Genomic DNA, 26,174 nt, shown 5'->3' with positions numbered 1-26,174 from the left:
TGAAGAAGCACAAAAAATTAGAAAAGCGTACATTTTGAATAAGCTTAAATGATGCAACTAGCAGAATGCAATGAATTTATAAAAGGTGCTTACTGCCAGGTACCAAAATGCATTACAAAAACAATACAAAACATTTTAAAGAAAAGCCATGCAGCCCAAATAAATAGTTAGATCAAAGTTTTATAATACTGTAGATAACTTGAACATAATAAAATGATAAGTCCTGAATGCTTCCCTATCATTATAACAAATATTTGAGTGAAAAAATATGATCATAGTCATACCTCTTAAAGCCTTACAGTCAATTACTTCCACATGAGCATCCAATCTATCAAAGGCTTCTTTGCAGATGGCCTTCGCTAATGTTGACTTTCCACTTCCCTACAAAATAAATGTTGGGTAGTCTTCTAAAACAACATCCAGAGTAACAGAAACTACTTCTTTCTCTTTTTCTGTGGACTATTCCTCATGAAACACAGATGCTAAATAGACGGCTGGTGGCATACAGGGTGATTTTCATTCCTTGTAAGTAGTAGTACCTAGTACAGGCCCAGTTCTGAAATCACTGGTAAAATTCTCACAGATTTCAATGGGTTCAGGATTTGCCATTAGACATGGAAATTATAACAGGAGAATCACTGAGAGTCAAATGTATGAAGTGATAGCATGCTAGTGTTTAAGAAAAAAATTATGATTTTTTTTCTGAATTCAAATAATTTGAAAATAAATGTTAAATAATGTTGAGGCATAAACGTCTACACATATTTGAAGGGTAAAAACACAGTGTGGAATAATCTTCCAAGGTAAATGATGGAAGCTCCAGCGTTAGGGGCATTTAAAACTTAGAAGGTACAAAACACTAAAATATAACGAGGAAACGATGCTGCAATGACAGGGGAGGTGGATTAGTTAATCAACAGCTCTTTTTCAACTCTATTCTCTGATTCCTTGTAGCAGAAAAGAAACAGGTTTACAATGCCTGTTTGGAGTATTAAAATTAAGGTAGTGCGAGAAAACTATTTTGGCATACAGGTAAAGAGTTGTAGAAAGGCACCTTTGCTCCTGTGAGCAGGACAGCTCCACTGCGCAGTCCCACAGCTATGGTAACTAGCTTTTGAGATAAAGGGCGTCCCAAGAGGCTGTGGGTTATGTGCTCAAAGGAGGATGTTCCTAGTTTACCCACTCCTCTGCAAAGTAAGGCAAAACAAATAAAACATTAGACAAGCTACGGCAGTCTCAGTACACTCAATCTAGGTAATAATAACTACCTGCATTTAGAATAGCATGCTTTCCATACATACTGAAAAACCCCAAGCACTTCACATGTTCAAGAAAATCTATGGCCCCCTTCAATTAGAACTCCTACACTACACAAGTGGCATAAAGGGGCACAGCTAGCCCTTGCAAAATATCCCCATCACATGTGGTTTTCCAACCAGTCAAGAACCACTGTAAAAGCTCTTCACCAGCCGCCTTCCCTATGCTGGCATAGAGGATGTGTCCAGGCATAGGAGATGTGTCCAAGGGTGTGGTCAGGAGAGGGTATAGCCAGAGCACACTACACTTTGGCTATTATACATTGGTGTAATAGCCTATAGAAAGCTATTACAAGCTGGCATAACTCAGAGCAGCCTGGGGACAATGAAGGTCCTTGACCTGGGCCAGAATTAGGGAAATACAAAATTGGCTTAAAGCTACCTTTATTCACCTCCTTTCCTAAACTGTTAACCACTTTTAACCTGACAGCACGCCTTTAAGATCCACAAACAAGCTAGCAGTTTTAGATTTCAACTTAAAGAAAATACATACTAAAAACAAAAAAGAAACATCTAGCAGTATAGTACCCCTTAACACTAGTGAGGCCCTGGTTTGGTACAGATTGAGGGAAGAGTGTCACCTAGTGAGTTATCAACACCGCTTCTGGGAGTACATAGCATGGCAAGGCATCTCCTTCCAGAGGCTTTTAATTTTTCACTCTGCTTTATTTTTCAGTATTGGGTAACCCCAAGTAATTCTCGTAAACCAAACAAAATCCCAAATTCATAACACAAAAAGAAATACCTTTCCCCGCCCCTCTCTTGTGTGTTGTCTTATTACGCTGGCTTCTGGATGCCAGTCCTTCCACAAACAGCAGCTAATTAGGTTGTTTCCCTTATAGGGAGGCGAATATAGCCTTCCACCCAGAAGAAGCCTTTTATCCCTGCTGCAACTTGTTTCTCATCCCTTCTTCCTCTCTCACCGGAAGTGGGGTTTTTAAAAGGTCACCAGCAGCCCTTAATTGGACTCAGGTGTGTCTACTTAGTCTGTAGTAACCTCTTTTCAGGAAAAGGGCCTTCACCTTTCTAGGGCTGATATACCTGCTTTCCACCACTCTCCTATAATTGTCAGGTCTGACTTTGTTAAAGTAGGTTGTCCTTCAAGGCATCTCATCCAAGGATCCGATCCTGCAAACACTTTAGAACGTACATCACTCCAGTTGTGTAAGTAATCCCATTGACTACAATAAGGCTACTCACAAGAGCAAAATAAAGGTGTAAATAAGTAAGTGATTACATGATCAGGTCCCAAGTATTGTGTCAGCCTGACCCAGTCCAAAGAGATGTCTAGTTACATTTTTCACAGAATTTTTAACAGCTAGCTAGTTTAGTTTTCCAGAAGCTGTGCATTTTCTAACATATATGTCTCTTTTTCTTCTTCCCATATTTGACATTGTCAAAATATCTCACCCTAAACTGTTCAGTTTGTGGAAAGGAAGGATCTGGTCAGTATCATGTATAGTAGACTGTGTGTTGTCATCATCAGCCTTTGTAGGCATAGGATGTATAAGAACCTATAAAGAAAAAGAAAAAAAGTCAATATTTTAAAAATCAAATACACATTTACAAAAGAAAAGTACAAAACTGATTTGCAGCTTTTTGTAATTTGTTTGAAGAAAACATTGACTAAATGTTTTGATGAAGCTGTACTTGTATGAAAGACTCACATATTGATAAAATGGTGTAGATGAAAGCTTCATTCAAACTAGCTAAAGAGGGTAATTATCTCCCAATTATCAATCTAATTCTTCATGTAATATATAAGGCCCATTTGGATACTAGTGCTAACATGTCTACAACATGACTAATCTTGGACATAGTCTTCTGATAATGATGTGGTTCTGTGGCAGCAGTAATAAGGATAAACTTCTATTTTACTTTTAGTGAACAACTTTGCAGAGCAACAGGACAGTTTTCTTCACTGCTTCTGTCACACAATTGATCAATATAAAAAATTAGCTCATTACCAGCAACAATAGTGGGGTATGCTAACACTGGAGACTCAGATCTCAACTCAACAAGCAGTTTAGGAAAGGGAATGCTTCCCCTAAAAGAAGAGGCTGTGGGGGGTTACGGGGAAAGGGAGAGACGCAGGACACGGAAGCAGTTTGAGAGCAAGAGCACGGCATGAACTGGGACAGGTGTGGATAGAAAGCAGCCCTCACATTTGATTGAATAAGCCATTAACACCTCCCCACTTCACATGTTCCAGACAGTACAGTGGCTTGGGTATCAAAGGGGGGGGGGGGGAAAAACGGTGAAATAGGTATTTAAGGCAATTAAATATGAAGAGTAGAATTTTCAAAATTGCTCAGTGTTGGCCTAATTCTGCTCCCATTGAATTTACTGGGAGTTCGACCATTGACTACAGAATTCAGGGACATTGCTACAGAATTTAGGTCCAAAATACTATGGACTATGTGGAGTCTTAGCAAAGCCTCATTCTATAAGGCAGGGATCGGCAACCTTTGGCACGTGGCCCGCCAGGGTAAGCCCCCTGGTGGGCCGGGCTGGTTTGTTTACCTGCTGCGTCCGCAGGTTCGGCTGGTGGCAGCTCCCACTGGCTGCGGTTCACCGTTCGAGGCCAATGTGGGCTGCAGGAAGAGACACGGGACGAGGGATGAACTGGCTGCGGCTTCCCGCAGCCCCCATTGGCCTGAAGCAGCAATCCGCAGCCAGTGGGAGCCGCGATCGGCCAAACCTGAGGACATGGCAGGTAAACAAACCAGCCTGGCCTGCCAGGGGGCTTACCCTGGCGGGCCACATGCCAAACGTTGCCGATCCCTGCTATAAGGTAACACACAAGATGTGCATATATGGTGATGAACACAGGCCCTACAACGTTAAATTACTCAATAATTGAAACACACACATGATATACGGTTAATTATATTTTTCACCAAATGTAACAGAATTTAAGTTACTTGATACCTGATACTATGTGATATTTACTTGTATATTTGTCTTCTGCAGCAAATTGGGACCCAACATAAAAATATTCTCCCATTTATTTTCTTCAGTGTGAGAAGGATGTACCACACTAAGGACAAACTCTTCCATTCCTGTGGAAACACACTGAACAACTATCAAGATTTCAAATTAACTCTATTTTTCTTCAGCACAAGATGAACCCAGTAATATTTTATTTTTAAATAAATGTAATCTAAAATGAATTAATTAAACTAAGATCACTGTTAAAGATTGACTTACATCTACAATTTAAATGGAAGGAAGCATCTGTTATGGCCCTCAGTATACAAACACCATTTTTAAAAAGAAATCTTGGCTACGGAGACTTCATAATACAGAGAGAATACAGACATAGTTTTTCTTACCTTCTTTAACAACTAGTTGTATATGATGTGTGTCTGTCATTATCCAGGGAAGATCAACAGTAGTGGTATCCTCCAACCATAAACTAAAAGCAGATTTTATGTCATCTTCACTTATGTCTTTATGCTAAACAGGAAAAAGGGGGGGGGGGGGAGGAAGGGTGACTTTATTAAGGCTGTTCCCTTCCAAATGATAGCTCTTCAGTATAGATGGTATTTGCTCCTAATGGTAGCTCACAGGTGGAAAAAGTTCTAATGGCATTGTTCATTCATAACCCTAAGTCCTGTCACATCCCCAGTTTCCAACAACCTATTTTTGTTGGGTACACATATGACTCCCGTTACCATAATGTTGGAACACCTCACAATCGCTAACATATTTATCCTCACAACATACCTGGGAGGGAGGGAAGTTCTATTACCTCATTTCACAGATGGGGAACTGAGGTACAGAGAGATTAAATATCTTGCCCAAGGTCACACAGGAAGTCTGTGGCAGAGCAAGGAATCGAAACTGGGCCTCTTCAATGCCATGCTAGCCCCTTAACTACTGGAGCATCCTTCCTCTAGGAGATCAACAGAGATCTCTTTGGGAAGGGAGGAAGCACTGTTCAGAAAGGAAAAAGAGGATCCCTACCATATTATTCACCCAATTTTCTACTTTTCTCTTTGCTTCCTTTGGGAACTAAAATCACTTGAGCTGAAGTAGAAAAGAAAGAAAGGAAGAACTCCATATTAAATTTATATAAGATCACATAAAATTACTTTATATTTCTTTAGTTTACTGCCTTCAAGATATTTATTTTACACCTAGGTACAAAAACCTCAGGTTTAATTTCTACTTAGTTCAACCATGCACCCTGCAATCAACTATTTACAGAAAAAAGCAGTATTTATTAAACTGATAGATTTCAACCATGGTATATTTTAAAATATAGTAAAAAAGCAAAGCAAAATTCAGTCCATTTGTGGATAAAGAACACCAGATGCATATGAAAACTCTGTGCCTATTATAAATTAGTACTACATGTTTTGTGGAGCAACTAAAGTGCAAAATGACCACACAAGTGTCACAGCAAAAAAACCCAACATATTGCACATAATGAACTAACCCAGTGAAGACACATTTGCTTTGTTGAAGAGCAGCAATGGGTGGACAGTGAGAGTTGACATTAAATAGTTTTTTGTTGGCATAGATTTGCAATGAGAACAATGGGTGTGGTTCAGTTGAGGGAGGATAGAGGGGTTCAAATATTTACTTCACTACTAAATTTCCAGCAAAGGAAAAAAGCAAAGATAATTCAGAGTAAAACTTAAATCACTAAATTAAAATGTATTAATATGCCTTAACTATCTTATTCAGAAACTCTCCCCAGGTATTACCTGCTAGAGGAGCATAAGAGCTTCTTCTGAAAGGAGACTTAGGAATGAAGTTCCAGCCTCAGCACTGAGTTTCTTTGCCTTTGTAGGTTTAAAGCTGGACTATACAGATTCACACCAGCTGAGGATCTGGTCCAATATTTCTTCTGTAAATCACTTTTATTTTGTAATGGCAGTCTTATCTATGTGGGACCTTGTCAAGGAGAAAATGTTGCTTGTGTCCTAAGCTGAAGTGGGAACCATACTATTCTTGCTATGTAATGCTTTCTAATGCAGTATTATGTAATTAGGTACAACAATATTCACAATATAATTTTGGGACTTGGTCCTGTAAACCCTTACCAACATATGTGAGTAGCTTTTAACTTCTTATGCCTCACAGACATATAGGTTTGCAGGATTTGCCCCTTATACTATATAGCGATATTTTATGAAAACTGTGTCAGAACACACTTTACAGAGTAAATGTTTTTATTTATAACACACACACACAGCCTACACCAGGTGGCTCAGGGTCCTGCACATAATGAGTAATATTTAATTACATTATGAACATGGAAAATACCAATGTGTTAAACAGAAGGAAAGAAAAATTATGAAGGAAAAGCAAAGGAGAAGAGAGATGTTTTCACATGTGATTTGAAAACGTATGGAGACTTGATGAAGTGACCACTGCGACATACTACTGGTCTAGTAGTTAAAGGAGACTAAGAGTCCGAACTTATAGGCTCTATTCCTCAAACACTGTATGACCTTGGGCAAATCACTTTATTTTCATAAAATAGAAAATCTGTATTCAATACACTGTAGAATGAGTACTGTAATACCTCCCAAACACAAAAGGGTGCTGTGAGGTTTAATTACTTGACATTTATAATCCTTTGATGAAAGGTGATTCAAAAGTATGAAGTAATATTACTGTACAAAGTTTCATTTACATAGGTGGTACAAGTGTTTCACTGATTTAGATATTACTTTAAATCATAACATTGTATTTATTGGAGGGGAAATTGCATTGGAATAATGTGTATTTTAAATATTAGTCTAATGTGATTTGAAGCTCCCAAATTATCACCTGACAAATAAAAAACAAAACAAGACTGGTAAACCTTAACCAGAGCAACACTATCACTGCTTAAACGTATGCAAAATGACAATGATACTAAGAACGCCAACTCACTAAATTCCTTTTGGGTTGTAATCTAAGAGATGCTGGAATTTTAGGGACTGAATCCACTGACTTAATTCTGACCGTTGCATGCATTTCTATATGTATTCTCTTTCTCAGGCCATCTGGAATCTGAAATATATACATTTAAAACAAAAAGTAAAGAGAAAAGATGGTCACACAGCAGAAATTGGTTACAATATCCCACAATATCAATATCCATTGAAGTGTATCCATCAATAAAAGCATTTCCATTACATTTGATCATCAGCCTGACTTGACTAGTTGTAATTTGCAACAGAATTTAAGGGGAAACCATTCTATTTCCAGTTGTACTCAAATCCTCTTCACACAATCTCCTCTTAATTGCCTCTTTTATTCTTTGTGGAAATAGTTGTTAAAACTTGTTGACCAGGGCTCTGAAATTCTTAGCTGCATTTTTATTTATTTATTTATTTAGCAGTGTGTATGTATTCTGAGATCCAGCTGGAGATTCCTATTAAGGTTTTCAGTGGTTTAACTGTGAATTTATTTTTATTAATATTAAATAATTTATTTTAAACAAACTTTTTTTTTAAAAGAAAAGGAGTTTCTTTAATTAAAAATTTTAAAAAATTACTAAAATTATACATCAACTGCACAATGCTATGATATGTAATACTATCACTTCTTAGTTTGTTGAAGGCTGGCAGCCAGAGCACACCAGAGAGGCATGAGTATGTGATGTAATCACATTCCTTGTTATATGTAATATGTATGTACACACAGATAGTTTCAGATTCTCTGGAATACTATAGCTACAAGCAGACTGTTAAGGCACTCAATATAAATAAGTCACAAATTCCAGAAAATCTTTAAAAAGATGCTGGAGAACTTCCTCATTTTTGCTGTAGAACTGCCACAGAGCTGTGGAGACCCAGCCTACGTTATACATTTCAGAGGGCTACTGCTGGGTTTGAGTAGTCCAGAACAGGACAAATTAGCAAAGAACAGCTACACTTGATATTATCTATTTTATTTTAGTCTACCTTACTTAAAATATTTATGTTTACAAAATCTACTCTATACAATTTTACACTAATCAAGCAACCCCAAAGTTATCTTATTAAAAACCCAAAAGCAACTGTATTCAGACTAACCCAAACTCTTCCAACATGCATGGCTTCCACACTGCTGTCATATTTTATGACACTCTCTAGGTCTTCAAATCCATTCCATACTATCCGCACGACAGACATTTCACTGGATTCTTGACTGATATTAGAGCCATACTGGTTTCTGTCTTCTGTGCTGGACATTTGCTTTTGCTTCTCAAATGGTAGATTCTGCTTTGCTTCTCGATGGCGCTGTCTTGGGGAGCGAAGCTTACTGATCTTCCCATAAGACACTTTAATATTGGGATCTAGATCAACAAACTCCAGATTCCATGGAAAAACATGAACAGTATTTTTCTGAAATGCCTTTGTGGCTGATGTGCTCTGTACACTAGGAGGCTGGGACTGACATACTCTGAAAATAGAGTCCATATGAATCAAGTTTAATAGCTCATCTTTGAATGCACTCATTTCACTCATACCACAGGAAATCTGTTTCTGCTCAGGAGAGCGAGAGAAAATGCTCCCGATAAAATTCCATACGTTTGGCAGGACATTTGAGCCAAATGTCTCTTTTGCATCTGGCTTACACTGTTCAAGGACACCTGGACTTAAATGAGGTTCTTTGGCTAAAGGTTCCTTTATTATTTCTCCTTGATCCATGTTACTTTTAATAAATCTTTCATGTAAAGAGTCACTTTTTGAGGAAGGCAGATTGGTGGTGTTTTCTTCAAGCTGGCGTGTTTTTGGACATACAAAAAGCTGTGTGCGAGGTTCTAGTCTCCCATAAGAAGCAGGTGGCTTTAGTGTACCTGCAATTAAACAAAAATCATCAGTACATTTATCCACCCTTGTTAAAGGCTCTCTGTAGCATTGTATGAAATGCTTCCATCACCACTTACCAATTCGAATGTAAATATGAGTATTCTGCTCAACCCACACTGGGAAGATGGCTTTTGGAAATACTATTCTAATCTGGTCAAGAAGATGTCTTTCAAGAGAGGAAGCATGCAGCTCCTAAAGATAATTTTGCATAATTAGAAATCAAATACTTCACATTACATTTTGCATTTGTTTTAAGATACAAACTGTATATCCCTATATAAAATCAAATTTGAATTATATACATGTAATGTACAGAAAACAGTGCCTTGAGGAGAAATGGAACAGGTTGGGGGCAGGGGAATGCTTATCGTGAGTAACAAAAGTATGAGAGCAATTTAAATGTTTTTATTACCAGTATTTCCCAATCATCTGCAGAGAGGGGTTCCACTTCTACTTGCTGACAGGATAAGGCTTGGGAGCATGGCTCAAGGAATATCTGGCAGACAATAACACTTTTAAAAAAAATGTTTAGCCTCTGATAGTTACAAAAAGAAAAATGTTAAATCTTTAAGTAATTTGAAAGAATTAAGTCTGTTTCACTGTACACTTTGGATGATTAAAATTACTTGCCTTTTAAATTACACTAGCTATACCACTTAACACAGCATGAAGCTTCAATATGTTACTCCTAAGGGAATTCTGCACCAAAAATTAAAAATTCAGCGCCAAAAAAAAAATTCTGCACACTTTTTGTCAATAAATAACTGTGGAAGCTCCACTGGGGAGCACAGGCCACTGCTGTACGAAGTGGGACATCACCCTGCAGCCCTCCCTCCCCACAGGACAGGGACTCGGTGGTAAGGCTGCACCCAGACCCTGACACAATGCAAGGGCCAGGCCTACCCCAGAAACACCCGAAATCCCTGCCCCTCTGTGCCAGGCACACCAGGTGTGGGCAGGCAGGCTCAGCCAACCAAGATCCAAGTGTGGAGGGATCCAGGTGAGGGGTGAGAGGTTTCTGTGTGAGGCAATCTGGGTATGGGCAGCTCAGTGGGGGAGATGGATGCATAGGGGCTTGTTGCGGGGTTCTGGGTGCAAGGGCAATGAAATTCTGCAGGGGAGCCGGATGAAGGTGGTTGGGGCTTGGCAGATGGGATATGGGTGAGTGGGTCTGGGGCTTGACAGGAGGGTCTGAGTGTGGGAGGGCTCTTCGGGGTGGTCCAGGTGCAGGGGAGGGCTCATCAAGTTGGGGGAATCAATGGTCCTGCTTAATGGGGGAGCCCCTGCTGCTGAGGGGACACCGCATTCCGGGCTCCTGCTTCCCCCCCGTCCCTATCCCCTTTCCTCTCCCCACTACCCTGTGCATCTATCCTCCTCCTCTCACTCCCACATCCCCCTCCCTTATCCTACCCCCCTTCTTTCCCCATTGCTTCTTCCTCCCAACCCAGCACAAAACCCTCATTTCCCCCACCCCATCCCTCTTGCCCTGCCCCACCACAGACACTCACACTAGTACAGAAAATAGGAAGGCTCCCAGCACAGAGAATGGGGACCATGACCGGCACTAGGACCCAGAAGGCAGCATCCAGCTGCAGAGTCAGCAGCTGGAACTGAACCCTCCTTCAGCCAGGAAGCTCCGCACTCCCAGAAGTGGCAGCACCCCTGCCCAGCGTCCCCAGTCCTCCCCCGCCCCCTGTGGTTGCTGGCCCTTACCCTAGGCTAGCGCCCTCAGCCCCCTGGGCACCAGAGCACCAGGCAGCATGGCCCCAACCTCCCCAGGCTGTGCCACTGGGCCCAACCCCTGGTCGGCGTGCCTCAGCCGCACCGGGAGGATTGGTGGCGCCACACGGCTCCGGGGGCGCACTGTGACCCCCCAGCCTGCCTGCTCCAGCGAACAGCAGGCAGGCTGAGGTCTGGGGGTGGAGCATGGGCGGGGGATCTCAGGCTGTTTGGGAAGGCAACACCTTCCTGTGCCTGATACCCACTACCCATGCTGGAAAACACGAGGATACGTGACCACTTTTGCGGCTTCCCTTTGCTTCCCCATCATTTTCTGCTGGAAAGCTAAGAAATCTGCGGAGGGACCTGAATTACATGCCTGCACAGTGTTGCAGAATTTCCCCAGGAGTAAAATATAGTACGTGATTTCTTTTGTGCCATGTTTAGACTATAGACCCCCGCATTCCCCTATAATCAACACAGCAGGTACAAAGTGAAAAGAAGTAGCAACATCAATAAAAGTATTAGTTGATTAAATATCAATCAAGTTTCAAAGCATACCAAGAACACAGCAATCACCATAGAGGTTACAGAAGTATTTTTAAAAACCTAACTAAAACCAAACAAAAACAGAGCAGAGTTTCTAAATACGTGTTTCTGAAATTTTGAATTAGCCTAAAAATATAGTGGAATTTGGAAAGCTCAAAAGTATAAATAACTGTATACAGTTATATAAGGCAGAAGCAGTTATCCACTTGTAAGGAAAAATTACAGTTTTATGAGTGGGCTCACAGAAGTATCACTTCCACAGCACAACTTTCAGGAATTGGTCATCTCATTGGTACGAGCTGATCATCAGAAAGAATGCTGGGACCTGATGTAGCTCAGGGAGAAGCAGATTGCTTCAGAGAAGCCAGTCAGTACAGAAGAAAATAAAGGGTGATTTTTACCAAAAGTTCCATTTGTCAAAGAGTAGCACTTTTCAAGATACTGGCATCTTAACATTTTTTTCTTTAAATAACGTTCTCTTAAAATGAGGCAATTTCTAATCCTCTGTCCTCTGTGCAACTGCAGCGTCAACTGCAGAGTCAAATCAGTTTTTCCAAAAGAAGCAATTGGCTTTAAACCCTGAAGGATCCTAAAGTTTCAATGTATGCAATACAAATAAGAAATATCCTTTCCCTTCCATACAACAGTAAATAAAAGGGAATATTTTTCATGGAATACTATTACTGCAGATAAACACATGCTTCCTGAAGGCAAAGGGATAGTGGGGCCATCTATTTTAATTTGTTCCTTTGATAGGACAGAAGACTTTATTTAATGGCATCTTTTTTGGTGAATTTTTTGCTAGGATCTGAAGGTTGCTCATAAGGATTTTCTTCTGTGAGCTAGTAATTTCCAGATTTTAAAAGGATAACTGGGAGGATTTATTTATTTAGCATTTATGTATCTTAAATAAACATAAATGTGTAAAAATCTGGCCACGACTACAGCTAGGGGGGCAACAGTACCCTAATCTAGTTATAACTCATCAGAAGAGCCAATATCATTATCTTGTGAACAGTAGGAAAATTGCAGATTTTCACAATATTCTATGGGCTACTTTTCTTAACTATTGTATCTAGAGTCAGGATAAAACAATTCCAGTTGAGATTAAAATAACCACTTTACCAGCTATACAATGTCATAAAAATGTTCCAGTTACTTCTGCTGTTGACCCAACAAGATATTTTATAGTCCAGTGGCCAGATAACCATTAGCTTTCCAGTAATGATTTTCAAAAAGCAAACAAGTGGAGGTGCCACACTGCCTGGTCAAAAATGTTTCCTGCTGTGCCTTCTTTCTATAAATAAAGTTTTGGGTGAGGGATAGCTCAGTTGTTTGAGTATTGGCCTGCTAAACCCAGAGTTGTGAGTTCAATCCTTGAGGGGGCCATTTAGGGATCTGGGGCAAAAATTGGGGATTGGTCCTGCTTGAGCAGGGGGTTGAACTAGATGACCTCCTGAGGTCCCTTCCAACCCTGATATTCTATGATCATATCTGAAATATACTTAGAATAGCTGTGTGTGAAGTAATACTTTTCTGCCCATGTTAATTTAATTTTCCACCTGCCATAACCAAAACATTGTGTCGTTGAAAAGATTAACAGTCACATGATGGACAAAACTCTGGTCGTGTACTGTCTCCTGGGCACCTGCCCAACTTCTTTTTGTAACAGGAATCACAAGAAGAACTATGGGATCTGGTCTAAACAGTGAGAAAAGGCAGATCCTTTTACAGCAAATCTGCAACATGTGTGCAAGGAGAAATGAGTCGAAGTCTCAGTGCAGAAAGAATGTCATATGAGTTAGGAATAAGAGCATAAATATAAACAAAATGATAAGAACTGAAGAAAAAACAAACAATTACCATGAGAAAATTCCAAACTTGTTTTATTTCTTTTAAAAATACTTTCCCTTTAAATTAACATTTCACTACACACTCAGACTACAATCCTGCAAAGACCTACCCACATACTAAACTGTATACCCTATAAGTAGATCTACTGATTTCAGTGGGTAAATTTTTGCAGGAATGGGGCTTAAGACCCCATTCCTGCAATTTATTTCATCTGAGTGGACACCTCTTACCACATACAGCCCCAGGGAAGACAGTGGGGATCTGCCTGTCTGCATGGAACACGTTGCATGATTGGAGCCTAAATTGTAAAGCATTATTCCTTCAGATTTTTTTTTTTTAAAGTGCATTCCAAACCTGCTCTCCTTCTGTAATGCCAAGTTTCTCTGCTAGGTGTCTGTTAATTTCAGCAATATTTTCACCATGGTGACCACAATGTCTGATTTCCATCCAACTCAAGAATATAGGCTGGTGACCCCAGGAGACTTTCACAGCCTGACCCTGTTGATTTCAGAGAACAGAACAACATTAATATCAAACAATTGAAATTAAATTATCCTCATTCTGACTAATAATATAGACAAAATCTTCCGAATACAAAATGAACAGAAATGTGTAATTTGTTTCTGGATTTGTCATGTCCTATTTTAATGAATAATGTAGGATCTTAGCACTAGTAATACAGAAATACACTGTAATACATTGAATCATTGCAAATCTGAATAGGGCTCTCTGTGCAGGTGCAAGAGTCTCCCTATATATATCAGATTTGATTACTGGGGCCTTGCTTTGATACATAATAGGAACATCAAGTAATGAAGGTAGAAAAAAAGAGGTTTATATGCACAAAAGGTTATGAACCTGTTTGGTACTCCAATATATGCACCTTGTCAGTTCTCCTTTAAAGGTTAATTTTAGGATGACCATATTTCCCTATGCTGAATATGGGACAACTGGTAACATTACTTATATTCAAACAAATTCAATGGCAATTGTACAAACGTTTAAATTAGCATCAAGTTCACTGAGCCCCTGTTAAAAAGAAATACTGTGTAGTTGAATTCTTTTTATTTACCTTCCTACCTTTAAGGCTTTAGAGTTCACATAGGGAGGGGTGACACCCTCCCTCCCCCCCACACACAGGAGGAGGGGTGACACACACACTCCTGTACACTTCTCTCACACAGTGGGGGTGACTGACTGACTGACTGACCTGACCCTCCCTGCCCTCCTTTACCCTCCATGCTTGGTGGGCCCCCGGGATAGACCCACCTCTCCTGGTACCTGGCACTGCGTCTTCCCGAGACAACACATGAGGGGGGCATGCAGGGTCACATCCCCCCCGCCCCCAGATTTCTGCCAGGGTTCACACCAGAATGTGGCTAGCAGCAACCTTTTGGCACTGTCCGGGAGGGAAGGGACGGGAGCTACTTCCAGCTGCAGGACAGAAAGAGGGGGGAAGGGATGACCTGGCCTGTGTCTTTGCAGAGCTCATCTCTTCTTCCCCCACCTCTACTGCTTCCATGTGGCTGGAAGCAGCTTGTCCCTTCCTGCCCGCACAATGTCAAAAGCCAGCTAACACATCCAGGCAGCTGTTGGCCACTGACATAACCCAGCTGCCTCCTGTCCCCTGGGTACAGCATGGGCAGGAAGTGTTAAGTCTTAAGGATGCATAGTGCACCAGGGCCCAGGGAACCGGACTGCAGGGGCTTCAGTGAACTCAGCCAGAGAGGTGGCTCAGCAGAGGAGGGTGCCTAGGGGATGGAGCAGCCCCGCGCTCCCTGAGGGCAGGACCCAGGGGGAAGGGTGGGCGAAGAGGGTGCTAAGCCCCTGCCCTGGCAGCTACTGTGGAACCTGCAGGTTCAGGGCATGAACAGGCTGGAAAATTACTTCCCCCGCCACTCCATAGCTTAGATGAGAGGCAAAGAGGCTTCCCTGTGCCAACACTATGCGGGGCTTTGGCATATGTAGGGCTCGGCTCCTCCTGACCAGCACCCTGGGCCAGAGGGTCTTGGGCTTTCCTGGGGTGCCTGCCCAGCCAGAGGCAGTGGGGGAAGGAAGGAGCCTGCCGGCCAGGCTGTTAGTGAGCTGAGCACCCCGACCAGGGGCTGGTTCTTTGCACAGCACTGGGAGCTAGACGTGCCCCACTGGGGGCATATGGAGGAGCTGCAGGGCTGGGGGAGTGAAGGGGCAAAACAAGGAGAGGACGAGGGGAAGTACGTAAAGGGCTGATGGGTGGGCAGCAGAGCTGACACATAACTGGCCTCCGCTGGCGCCTGCATGCACTCAACAAGGGTTAAAATATGGGACTGTCCCTTTAAAGGGTATCACTGGCATCCAGGGGTGCTCCTGTAGTTAAGGGGGCACTGGGAGAGTACACTGGTGTTGAAGAAGGGGCTCGGTAGCATCAAGGGGCAGTGCTGCTAGCATTGTTAGCATTGAATAGGGCATTGTGAGGGGCACTGGTGTTGTGGAGTTCATTGCTGGTGTCATGGAGCGGTGGTGAGAGGGATCACTGGCGTCACAAGGGTCTGTCACAAGGAAGTGCTTGTCTCAAGGGGGCGTTGCTGGCACTGAGAGAGGGCATCATGAGGGGATACTGGCATCAGGGTGTGTTGCTGATATTAAAGGGGCATTGAGGGGTGCATTGTGGGGGACAGATACAAGGGGGTACTTGCCTAGAGGGAGGGCATCATGACGGGATATTTGGATTTGAGGGGTCATCATGACAGGATGCTGGCATGGGAGTGCTGCTTACATCAAGAGAGACATTGTGAGGGGGCACTGGCATTGAGGGGGTCAATAGCAGCACTGAGTGGGGTGTTGTGAGGCGATGCTGGAGTCGGGGGCATCAGGGAGTGTTGTGATGCTGGCGTCAGAGACATTGCTAGTGTTGAGGGGCTCCTTATAAGGAGGCACTAGTGTCAGGGGATATTATGAGGAGGTGCTGATATATGGGGGGGGCTGTTGCTGGCATTGGGAATGTCAGGAGAGGCTGGCACAAGGGGGCATCATGAGGAGGTGCTGGCATCAGGGGACATTGCTGACAAGGAGGGGGAGCATTGTGGGAAGCTGCTGGCATCGGGGAGGCATCATTGGCACTGGAGGATGTTGCGAGGAGGTGCTGGCATCAGGGGTCATCACTGGCATCAGGGGGGCATTGTGGGGAGTGCTGGCATTGGGTGGTGTAACTGGCGTTGAGGGGGATATCAGTGGTGTTAAAGGAGTGTTGTGAGGTGGTGCTGGGATTGGAGATTGTCGCTGGCATAAGGGAAGGTATCTTGAGGAGTTGCTGGCACGGGAGGGGCTGTGTGAGGAGGTGCTGGCATTGGGGGGCAGATAGCATTAGGGGCATCATGAGGAGCAGCTGGCATCAGGCACTGATTTAGGGGACATCACTGGCACTGGGGGTGTCATTGGCTCTGGGACATTGTGAGGACATACTGGCATTGGTGGCGCATTGTGAGGAGGTTCTGGCATTATTAGGGTATTACTGGCATTGGGGCGGCCACTGGCATGGAGTGGAAGCATCATGAGGGAGTGCTAGCATTGGGGTCATCACTGGCATTAGGGAGCATCATGAAGAGATGGTGGCATTGGGGGGCATCACTGGCATAGAGGGTGTTGTTGGTGCACAAGGAATGTCATAAGGAGGTGTTGGCATCACTGGCATGGAGGGGGGGCGTTGCGAGGAGGTGCCAGCATTGGGGTATCACTGGCATTGGGGGCATCGCTGGCATGGAGGGGCGAGCGTCATGGTGAGGGGGGAGTCACTAGCACTGCGGGGCTCAGTGTCGCCATGGCAGTGGGATGCTGGCAGGCTGAGGGGGTGTCTAACGGAGTGGGGGTAGTGCCGCAGTGTCACCGTAGCGATGAGGGGGAGGGGTGAAGCCATGAGGGCTGGAGGAGAGCGCCTCGCTGTCACCCCAGCGACAGGGCGCTGGTGGGGAGAGGGGACGGGGCTCTGCAAAGAGCCGCTCCGAGGGGCCCCTCCGCCCAGAGCCCGGACGGGGCCCACCCCGGTACCTGCTGCAGGCGAAGGTGGGAGGCCAGCACAGGAGGCAGGTGCAGGAAGCAGTCCCGGGTGCCGCTGAAGGCGACAGTCACAGCGGCGCCTCCCGCGCCCCCTCCGCCGGGATAGCCGCTGCCCCACATCGCGCCCGCAGCACCCAACGCCGGCGCGCCCCGGCAGCATCGAGCGGCCGCTCCGCGCCCAGGTTAGAGTTACCCACTATGGACCGAGAGAAGGAAGCACGAGCCCTCACTACCTTGCCCCCCACCCTCCAGCGGGATTGGTATGGCCCATCACAGACCAATGAGAGTGCGTGCGACACTCACCCGATTTCTCTGATTGGCCGTTCTCTCAAGGGATTCTGTTGGTGCTGTCTGGCCCGTCGAAATCTCTCTCTTACTTCCCCGCCCGGAACCAATGAGAGCACGGCAATCGCTCCCCGTTTCTGTGATTGGCTGTTTTATCGGGGATCTGCTGGTGCTGCCTGGCTGTGGCGCGCGGGGGAAGGTGGGAAGATGGCCGCGCCTGGCGATGGAGTTGGGGGTGTCTGTAAACATCACGCGCAGCAGGACGTTTGCGACTCGCGCGCCAAGTACCGGGAGGGGCGCAGGCCCCGCGCAGTGAAGGTGGGAGTGGGCTCTGGGTGGTTGTGTGGGGTGGGTACTGGTCAGACAGGGACTGGTCGCCTGGTTCTGCTCAGCCGGGAAACGCGCGCTGCGGGGTTCAGGGCTGCTGGAGTCTCTGAGTGTCTTGCCTCAAATGCCCTCACCCGCCCTCAGGGTACGGAACACAGCCCGGCCTGCCGCTCCCCCCTCGCCGGGACGCAGCCCAGGAACCCCTGGCGCGCAGCCGGTTACGGGCTGCTCTTGCCGCCGCCCGTCCTCACTGGTGTAGCCCCATCATCCCTGGTCCCAGTGCTGCAGCGCCTGGAGCTGTGTTCATCAGTCTCTGTCCCAGTTCCGAACGCAGCCCTCCTTCGACGCTGCCATGCTACCCTGAGGCACCGCAAAGCAGGGGCTCAGCCCTAGCTCCCTAGCGGGATGTGGGTACCCTTAATGTATGTATTTATATGGCTGTCCGGTCCAAAGGCCGCTCTGTAGGATGATGGAAGATTTACAGGTTTACAAATCATCCCCTCACACACATGTACCCAGCACTGGCTGGAAATAGATAGTTTTTACCAGGCTCAAACCTCAATAAAACACTTGTCGCCAAAAGAGTTAGGAACCACTTGATTAACTGACGTGTACATCTCTCATTACAATAAAAATCAAGCTTGTTCAGATCACAGTTTACCCCCCTTCTACACAAACCTGGTGGTATTGTGAATGTGATTCATTAACCTCAGGAACGTTCAATCATGAAACTATAGGAAACTTTATTCACATTGAAGGAAATCCCACATTATTTGAAAATTCCATTCCTACTATTTTTATTTTGAGCCTCATTTTAGATATTTTTTTACGCACCGAGAAAGCCCATTATCATTCAGTTGAGTCATGGTATTGTAGAAAACAGAAATGGAAAGATTTATTCATTTATCTTGTCTTGAAAGGTTGCGTACAATGCATACAAATCCAGGGTCCAATCCTGCAAACATGCATGTAATTTTATTCACTCGTATGAGTAAAGTTATTCTTGTTTTTGTAGTATCAGGATTATAAAATGCAATTTTGAAAGTTGTTTAAGCTTGAGACCTAAATATTCCAACTGTATCCCTTAATTAAATCATATTCAGTGAATATCTATGATTGACTAAAGGCTATTTGAAGAAAGCTGCTGGGTTGAAAAATATTTTTCATCGTGTATTTTTGTTTGAGTTTTGGAAATATATGTGGCTCTTCTTATGTGACATCTCCATTACTGGAGGTTTGCAACCATGGTAGCCCATTCTGTATGATCCTCTGCTAATCTCTTTGTGGATGAATAGTTCTTCTGATCCATCATATCACACTGTCCATCCAAGATCTTCCTTTTTCTGTCTTGTGCTCTTCTGTCATCAGCTTTATCTTGCAGAGCCTGTAAACATGCATCACCCACTGAACCTCTTAAAATATGCCCTTCAAGTCAAATCTTTTAATAAGATCTCTAATTAGATTTTGCTTAGTCCCAATCATCTGCAGTACTTTTTTGTTGGTTATGGGATTGTAGTTTCTTTTGGATTATGGATTGTTTGAATATCCATGTTTCATAGCTGTAATTTAAGTGTAATATAATGTAAGTTCTCAAGATTTGGAATTTAGTCTTCAGACTTATGTCCTTTCTCATCAGATGTTTATTCTTCCAGAATGTCTCTTTCGCTCCTGCTATTTTGGTGTTGACTTCAGTATCCGATCTTCCAGTAATGATGCTTCCTAAATAGCAATAATTTCTCAGTTGCTGTACAACACTGTCATTAGCTGGAATCTTGCTTGTTTCCCAGGATTCTTGTATACCACCATAGTTTTTGTTTTGTCTAAAGTTGAATGTGGACGATATTCTTTGCCATATTCCTACATAATTTCCACTAACTTCATCAGACCTAGTTCTAAATCAGCCAACAGCACTGTGTCATCTGCATAGCAAATGTTATTAACCTGTTTTCCATTACTTTTAATATTTTTTATTTTGTCAATTAAACACTCACTATAAATGTTGAATAAAATTGGTGTCATTATACAGCTTTGGCTCACTCCTCTCTTGATATCCATTTCATTTTCATCTTCCATTATAATCGCCTTCTGATTCCAGTATAATAGTTGTATGACTCAACGTTCATATGTATCAGTCCTTACACTTAACATATTGAGCAATATGTAGTGGTAGCTTCAGTCAAATGCTTTTTGGAAGTCAGTTAAGCACAAGTATCTTGTTTTCCCCATTTCAGTTGATTTTTCTAATATGATCTTCATTATTGTGCCTTTGCAGGTGTTAAACCATATTGTTATTCACTTATTTTCTTATCATTCCATTCCCTGCTGCCTTGTTGACTGTCTTTTGGCTAGAGGCTAGGGTTCCAACCTGAAAAAAATGGCTTGATTCTTGAGGCTTTTGTGGAGTATTAGTGCCAAAGTTGTCATAATCACCCAATTTAACATTCCCCAACTGCCATGTAATCTGACTGGCCCTCAGTGTGAACCGGTGCCCTGCATGGCCAGACATGTGAAACTGGTGACTACAGGAATGTAAGGGGACTGAATCAACCCAGGAAGCACCCAATGTATGCGGACAAATGGAAAGGTGAAATGTTACAATAGGATTGAGATGTTCTGTATAGGTGGAGATGACTTTGTCACAAGTCTTCTGAGCAGCAAAGAATACAGAGTTATCAGTGCAGGTGGACTGTGAAGTGGGAAAGGAGTGGCAATTATGGTAGATAGAACTATAGCTGAAAGGACTGAATAAGTGAATCTATCATCTGAACCTGTAATGATAATAGCAGTAAAAGCATGTCCAATGATTATTCAAATATATGTCCCAAGAAACTGCAGATTCTGAACAGGATGTTGAAAAATTCTGTGAAAACTTCAAAGCAATGGAGATCAGTGGTGGAAAGAGATATAGTGGTAATTCTTATCGGAGACTGGAATGCAAAAGTGGAAGTAGAAAAAGGCCAATTGTCACAGATATTATTTGGTGCCAGTGAAAGAAATGACAGAGAAGAAAGATTCAGAGAATTTTGAGAGACACATGATCTCATTATCTGCGGTCCTTATTTTCAACAAAAAGAAAGCACAAAGCATACATGACAATCACCAGGAAGGGATGAATAAAAACCAAATTCATTTGATCATTATCAACCATAGGTATAGAAATTGTATTAGGAAGATTACGGTTTTGCCAAGCGCAGATTGTGGATCAGATCATAGATTGGTAATGAAGAAACAGAATATCAAACTGAAAAAGTTACACAAATTCAAATACCTTGAAGCTCTGAGGAATTATGAGATGGAAAGTCACTACAAAGAAGTGTTGTGGATCATTAATGCTGTTATAAATATAAAGGGCAGGGTAACCACCTTTCTGTATACAGTGCTATAAAATCCCTCCGGGCCAGAGGCAACATCCTGTAAAGGGTTAAGAAGCTCAGCTAACCTGGCTGGCACCTGACTCAAAGGACCAATAAGGGAACAGGTTTCAGAGTAACAGCCGTGTTAGTCTGTATTCACGAAAAGGAGTACTTGTGGCACCTTAGAGACTAACCAATTTATTTGAGCATAAGCTTTCGTGAGCTACAGCTCACTTCATCGGATGCATACTGTGGAAAATACCGAAGATGTTCTTATACATACAAACCATGAAAAAATGGTTGTTTAGGGAACAAGATACTTTCAAATCTTGGGGGAGGGGGAAGGCTTTGGTTTGTGCTCTTTGTTTACGTGTTTGTTCTCTCTTGAGACTGAGAGAGGCTAGACTGAAATCCATCTTCTCAAACCCGTCCTAATCCAAGTCTCCAATATTGCAACCAGTATAGGTAAGCCAGGCAAGGCGGATTAGTTTATCTTTTGTTTTATGTGAATTTTCTCTGTGTTAAGAGGGAGGTTTATTCCTGTTTTCTATAACTTTAAGGTTTTGCCCAGAGGGGGATCCTCTGTGTTTTGAATCTGAATACCCTGTAAAGTATTTTCCATCCTGATTTTACGGAGATGATTTTTAACTTTCTTTTTTTTAAATAAAATCCTTCTTTTAAGAACCTGACTGATTTTTCCATTGTTCCAAGATCCAGGGGTTTGGGTCTTTGATGATTTTGTAACAAATTGGTTAGGATATTATTCTCAAGCCTCACCAGGAAAGGGGGTGTGTAAGGCTTGGGGGGATATTTTGGGGGAAGACGTCTCCAAGTGGTCTCTTTCCCTGTTCTTTGTTTAAAACGCTTGGTGGTGGCAGCATACTGTTCAAGAACAAGGCAAAGTTTGTACCTTGGGGAAGTTTTTAACCTAAGCTGGTATGAATAAGCTTAGGGGGTCTTTCATGCGGGTCCCCACATCTGTACCCTAGAGTTCAGAGTGGGGAAGGAACCCTGACAAATGCAAATAAAGACCAAGTGACTTGGAAAAGTCTGAAAGATGCTATCAAAGAATCTGCAGATAAACCTGTATGGTAGAAGTTACTAGCTAAGATATCCCATGGATAATGGATAAAATAATTGCTCTGGTGTATGAGAGAAGGAAAGTAAAAACACAATGATCAACAACAGAAAAAGAAGAGTACTGAAGACTAATGTGGGTTATGCATTCAAAAAGTTTCTTGAAAGATTCACTGACAATGCATTTTGACCTTAACTGTAATGAGTTTCAATGATTTAAATATGGATTGAGCAGATGTGGAGCTTTTCAAGGAATAGATGCCTCATTATGCAACAGAGTCAGAATGCTCTCTAATCCCCCGTAACCTGCTGAATGGGGAAAACCTCTTTTATTCTGAATATCTCGTATCTAATGCTTCCCCAGTGCACATGTGCTACATGATCACTGAATTTGCAGAGCAGTCTGTTCTTAGTATTACTAAGATCTCCGACTGGGGATACTTTATTTTCCCCATGTAAATTCACCATGTTGCTAACCAAGAAAGATGTGACAGGAATACTTTTTAAGTTTGCCAGTGCCACATGATAATTGTCCAGAAAATCAACTGTTCATTGTTGCAAGGAATTTGCAATGTATTGGCGAGACTATAGCACTGCTCTTTATTGGATCAGACCTGCTCAAAAATAAGCCCTAACTCAGATGGTAGACACCTGCTTTTGGATCAGAATGATTGAGTTCTATCCTCACTCACTGATGAGGAGGTCCTTGCTGACCATGGAATTCTTGCAAACTCCTGTTGGGATCCCACAATACTCCAAGCTCAAAATCAAAAGGGTAGATGTTTTAAAATTTTCAAAGTTCTAAGAGGGCTTTAGGTCCAATAGATAAGAAAATTACTTGAGGTGTTTGAATATGGTATTTAATGTTTTATTGCAAGATAAAAGTATGAATGTATTTAAATGTTTTTATTTCTTTCAGGTGTATACTGTCAACTTGGAATCTCGTTATTTGCTAATACAGGGAGTTCCTGCTTTGGGTGTTATGAAGGAATTAGTGGAACAATTTGCATTATATGGTGCCATTGAAGAGTACAATGCTTTAGATGAGTATCCAGCAGAACAATTTAAAGAAGTTTATCTTATCAAATTCCAAAAATTACAGAGTGCAAGGTATTGCAGCAGATAACATCTGTCTGCCTTCCATTTCTTTAATCTTTGGTGTCTTAATATTGGTAAATTTCTTGAGATTAAAGTAAAATATTCATCCCACATAAATATATTTGGTACATATAAGAATGGTGTGTTCTTCTCATTGTGTCGCAACTGAAACATTTATTACAAACAGACCAAGAGACTATCAGTGATCCTCAAATGTGTTTGTTAAAATGTGAACTGTGTTAACGCTGGAGTAATGTAACATTTGAATACAATTTCCTTTTGTTTAGGGTAGCCAAGAGAAAACTGGATGAACGGAGTTTCTTTGGTAGTTTGCTTCATGTGTGTTATGCTCCAGAATTTGAAACAGTCCAAGAGACGAGGGAGAAGCTGCAAGACAGGAGAAAGTATATAGCAAAAACAACAAGTAATAGAGGTTTGTAATTGGACACCCTATTGAAAGTTTAAAATATCACTTTTGTTGTGGGTATGTTTTGGCAAAGTAAAAGTGTCTACTCTTACAGTTAATTGTTCATATTTACTTTGCTGCAAAACGCGCGCGTCTGTCTTCAATACTTTAAGAGCAGAATGGAAAAGCACTTCACTGTTTAGTGGATTCTAAATGATCAAAGCCACACAAAAGATGGTCAATAGGGGAATAAGAAATGCACAGGTTTTAATGTTTCTGTTTCCTCGGTTTTCATTGTGTGTGATCTCATTCATCAGAAACATAAGCATGGCTAAGAAACATGGGGTGAGATTCTTTTCCCTATTCTGACTCCTTTACGTGGGGTAAAAGGGCTGGAATGGTGTAAACAGGCCCTAAAAATCATGGAGCCACCAAGGAGAGAATTCCTCCAGTGCAGGGACTGGTGATGGACATAGTGGGGGTGAGCTATGTCAATGGTGGGATTGCAGCATGCAGCACTGTGGAGATTCCAGACTGTGTTGTAGCCCATAGGACAGCCCCAGGAGTTACTGTAGCTTAGATAGCTTCACCCCCCACACCCTAAGCAGCCCAAATTGGAAGGGCACAAAACTGACTTAAAGCCACATTCCCTCTCCCTCCTCCTGCCCCTCTACCTTTGAGCTGTGAGTTCTGTGCTGCATCTCCAAGAAGCACACCATAGAATCTCATCCCTAGATTTTATGAAGAGTTTAGGCTCCATGTGTTTCATATATTGTCATTGTATGCTCAGATGCTTTGGTTCTGATTGGGGAAAATAATTGCCCCAGTGAACTTCTGCAGTATAATTGAAAGAGGAAATAGTTTATATAGAATAGGTGTCAGGAACACATTGTCTTGACTTTCTGAACTCTAGTGATTTCACACTTACTAATAATCATGAATAAGATTAAGATTTTGTCATGGTTATTTTAAGTAAAAGTCACAGACAGGTCACGGGCAATAAACAAAAATTCACAGGAGCCTGTGACCTGTCTGTGACTTTTACTTAACAATCCCATGGTGGGGGACTTTGGCATAAAGCCCTGGTTCCAGCCCAGCCATGTGGGGAGGAATGTCACACAGTCCTGGCTCCAGCCCAGCTGCGGGAATGAGGAGCATAGCCCCAACGCCAGCCACAGCCATATGGAGTAGGGGCTCACAGTCCCGGCTCCAGCTCCAGCCCCGACTTCAGTTGCTGATAGCTGGAGCCGAAGAAGTCACAGAGGTCAGGTAAAGTCACAGAATCTGTTCCTGTTATGACCAAATTGTATCCTTAATCATGAACTACAATTGCTTTGGCAATCAACACTTTTGCACTTAATGGAATGAAGTCTGGATTGCCAGAAAGATAATGGAAGTGAAACTTGAGGTTAGACTGGAACTGGCTATAAAATCTTGACTCTAGTGCTCAGCCTCACTATAATTCAGCAATGCTAAATAAATGCTTTTCTTTGTTGTATATAATTTAGAGAAGTTATATAATAACAATCAAACTACCTCTTTGTGTTAAAGTTCATTTTGTGGCAAAGAAGATACAGGAGCCTAAAAAGACTGTTTCAAAGAACTCCAAACATGACTTTCAACCAGAAACCTTAGGATTCAGTGTAGCTGATGCAAATACTGGTAACTGGGATCCATCTGTATGTTGTCCTTACTCTTACAAGCCATCTTGTGAATTTTCGTCAAGAAACACAGCATGTCCTTCAGGAGGTCATTTTCAGAGTGCGTTGGCATTCCCTAAATATGTCAATAACTGTGCTGAAACTTCTGAATACTTCAGCCAAAGTAAACATTTGACTCAAAGTGCACAACAGGGGGGACATATGAACACACCCGTTTCTCTTGTGCTGCAAAGAAAAGTTCCTTCCGATAACGGAATTGGGAGATTTATGCCCCGAACAACTCAACTGCAAGAGCGAAAGAGAAAGAGAGACCAAGGCAATCAAATTGACTTCATTGGAATAGACTCGGATAGTACTGAAGTCATTATTGGTCCACGGCTACCAGAAATACCAAAAGTGGACATGGATGATGATTCATTGAATACTTCAGCAAGTTTAATTCGAAATAAACTAAAGGAGGTATGCACTCTTTAAAAAAAAAAAACACCACCACCCTTTTAATTTTGATTTTTAAACATACATTTATATTCATTGTTCGTTAAAAATGTATTTATGGGGCCATATAGGAATTTACCTCAATATACTGGATATTTTCCCAGCAATTTGTTAATAATGGGGCCTGATTCTGAGAAGTGTGAGCACCCATAATGCCCATTGAAGTCAGTCACAAGTTCTCATCTCCTCTCAGGATCAGGCCA

The 26,174-nt window shown here is 42.5% G+C and overlaps 2 protein-coding genes and 1 long non-coding RNA gene across 4 annotated transcripts in view; 2 read left to right on the top strand and 1 right to left on the bottom strand.

The window, feature by feature from the left end:
* LOC140907628 (uncharacterized) overlaps nt 1–4,443 on the top strand; it is a 47,055-nt gene extending 42,612 nt beyond the window's left edge. Inside the window, exon 3 of the long non-coding RNA XR_012157555.2 lies at nt 4,290–4,443. This is a non-coding gene — a long non-coding RNA (uncharacterized LOC140907628). The remainder of the gene's footprint in view (nt 1–4,289) is intronic.
* PEX1 (peroxisomal biogenesis factor 1) overlaps nt 1–17,516 on the bottom strand; it is a 53,122-nt gene extending 35,606 nt beyond the window's left edge. The window contains exons 1-11 of one of the 2 annotated variants that reach the window (XM_073333965.2): nt 17,261–17,516; nt 13,592–13,735; nt 9,528–9,611; nt 9,193–9,307; nt 8,336–9,102; nt 7,209–7,328; nt 4,652–4,775; nt 4,269–4,399; nt 2,727–2,830; nt 1,055–1,187; nt 285–381 (exon numbers count right to left, since the gene is read on the bottom strand). In XM_073333965.2, coding sequence (XP_073190066.2) covers nt 285–381; nt 1,055–1,187; nt 2,727–2,830; nt 4,269–4,399; nt 4,652–4,775; nt 7,209–7,328; nt 8,336–9,102; nt 9,193–9,307; nt 9,528–9,611; nt 13,592–13,735; nt 17,261–17,389 — 1,948 coding nt within the window. In that variant the 5' untranslated portion in view covers nt 17,390–17,516. The remainder of the gene's footprint in view (nt 1–284; nt 382–1,054; nt 1,188–2,726; nt 2,831–4,268; nt 4,400–4,651; nt 4,776–7,208; nt 7,329–8,335; nt 9,103–9,192; nt 9,308–9,527; nt 9,612–13,591; nt 13,736–17,260) is intronic. The other variant, XM_073333966.2, reaches the window with a different exon arrangement.
* A 212-nt stretch (nt 17,517–17,728) lies between these two features.
* RBM48 (RNA binding motif protein 48) overlaps nt 17,729–26,174 on the top strand; it is a 9,929-nt gene continuing 1,483 nt past the window's right edge. Inside the window, exons 1-4 of the mRNA XM_073333963.1 lie at nt 17,729–17,872; nt 23,231–23,421; nt 23,697–23,842; nt 25,367–25,935. Coding sequence (XP_073190064.1) covers nt 17,762–17,872; nt 23,231–23,421; nt 23,697–23,842; nt 25,367–25,935 — 1,017 coding nt within the window. The 5' untranslated portion in view covers nt 17,729–17,761. The remainder of the gene's footprint in view (nt 17,873–23,230; nt 23,422–23,696; nt 23,843–25,366; nt 25,936–26,174) is intronic.

Source organism: Lepidochelys kempii, chromosome 2 (genome assembly GCF_965140285.1).
Source record: "Lepidochelys kempii isolate rLepKem1 chromosome 2, rLepKem1.hap1, whole genome shotgun sequence".
NCBI lineage: Eukaryota > Metazoa > Chordata > Testudines > Cheloniidae > Lepidochelys > Lepidochelys kempii.
The sequence above is the reverse complement of the archived record's forward strand: the minus strand, read 5'-3'. Positions and strand labels throughout refer to the sequence as shown.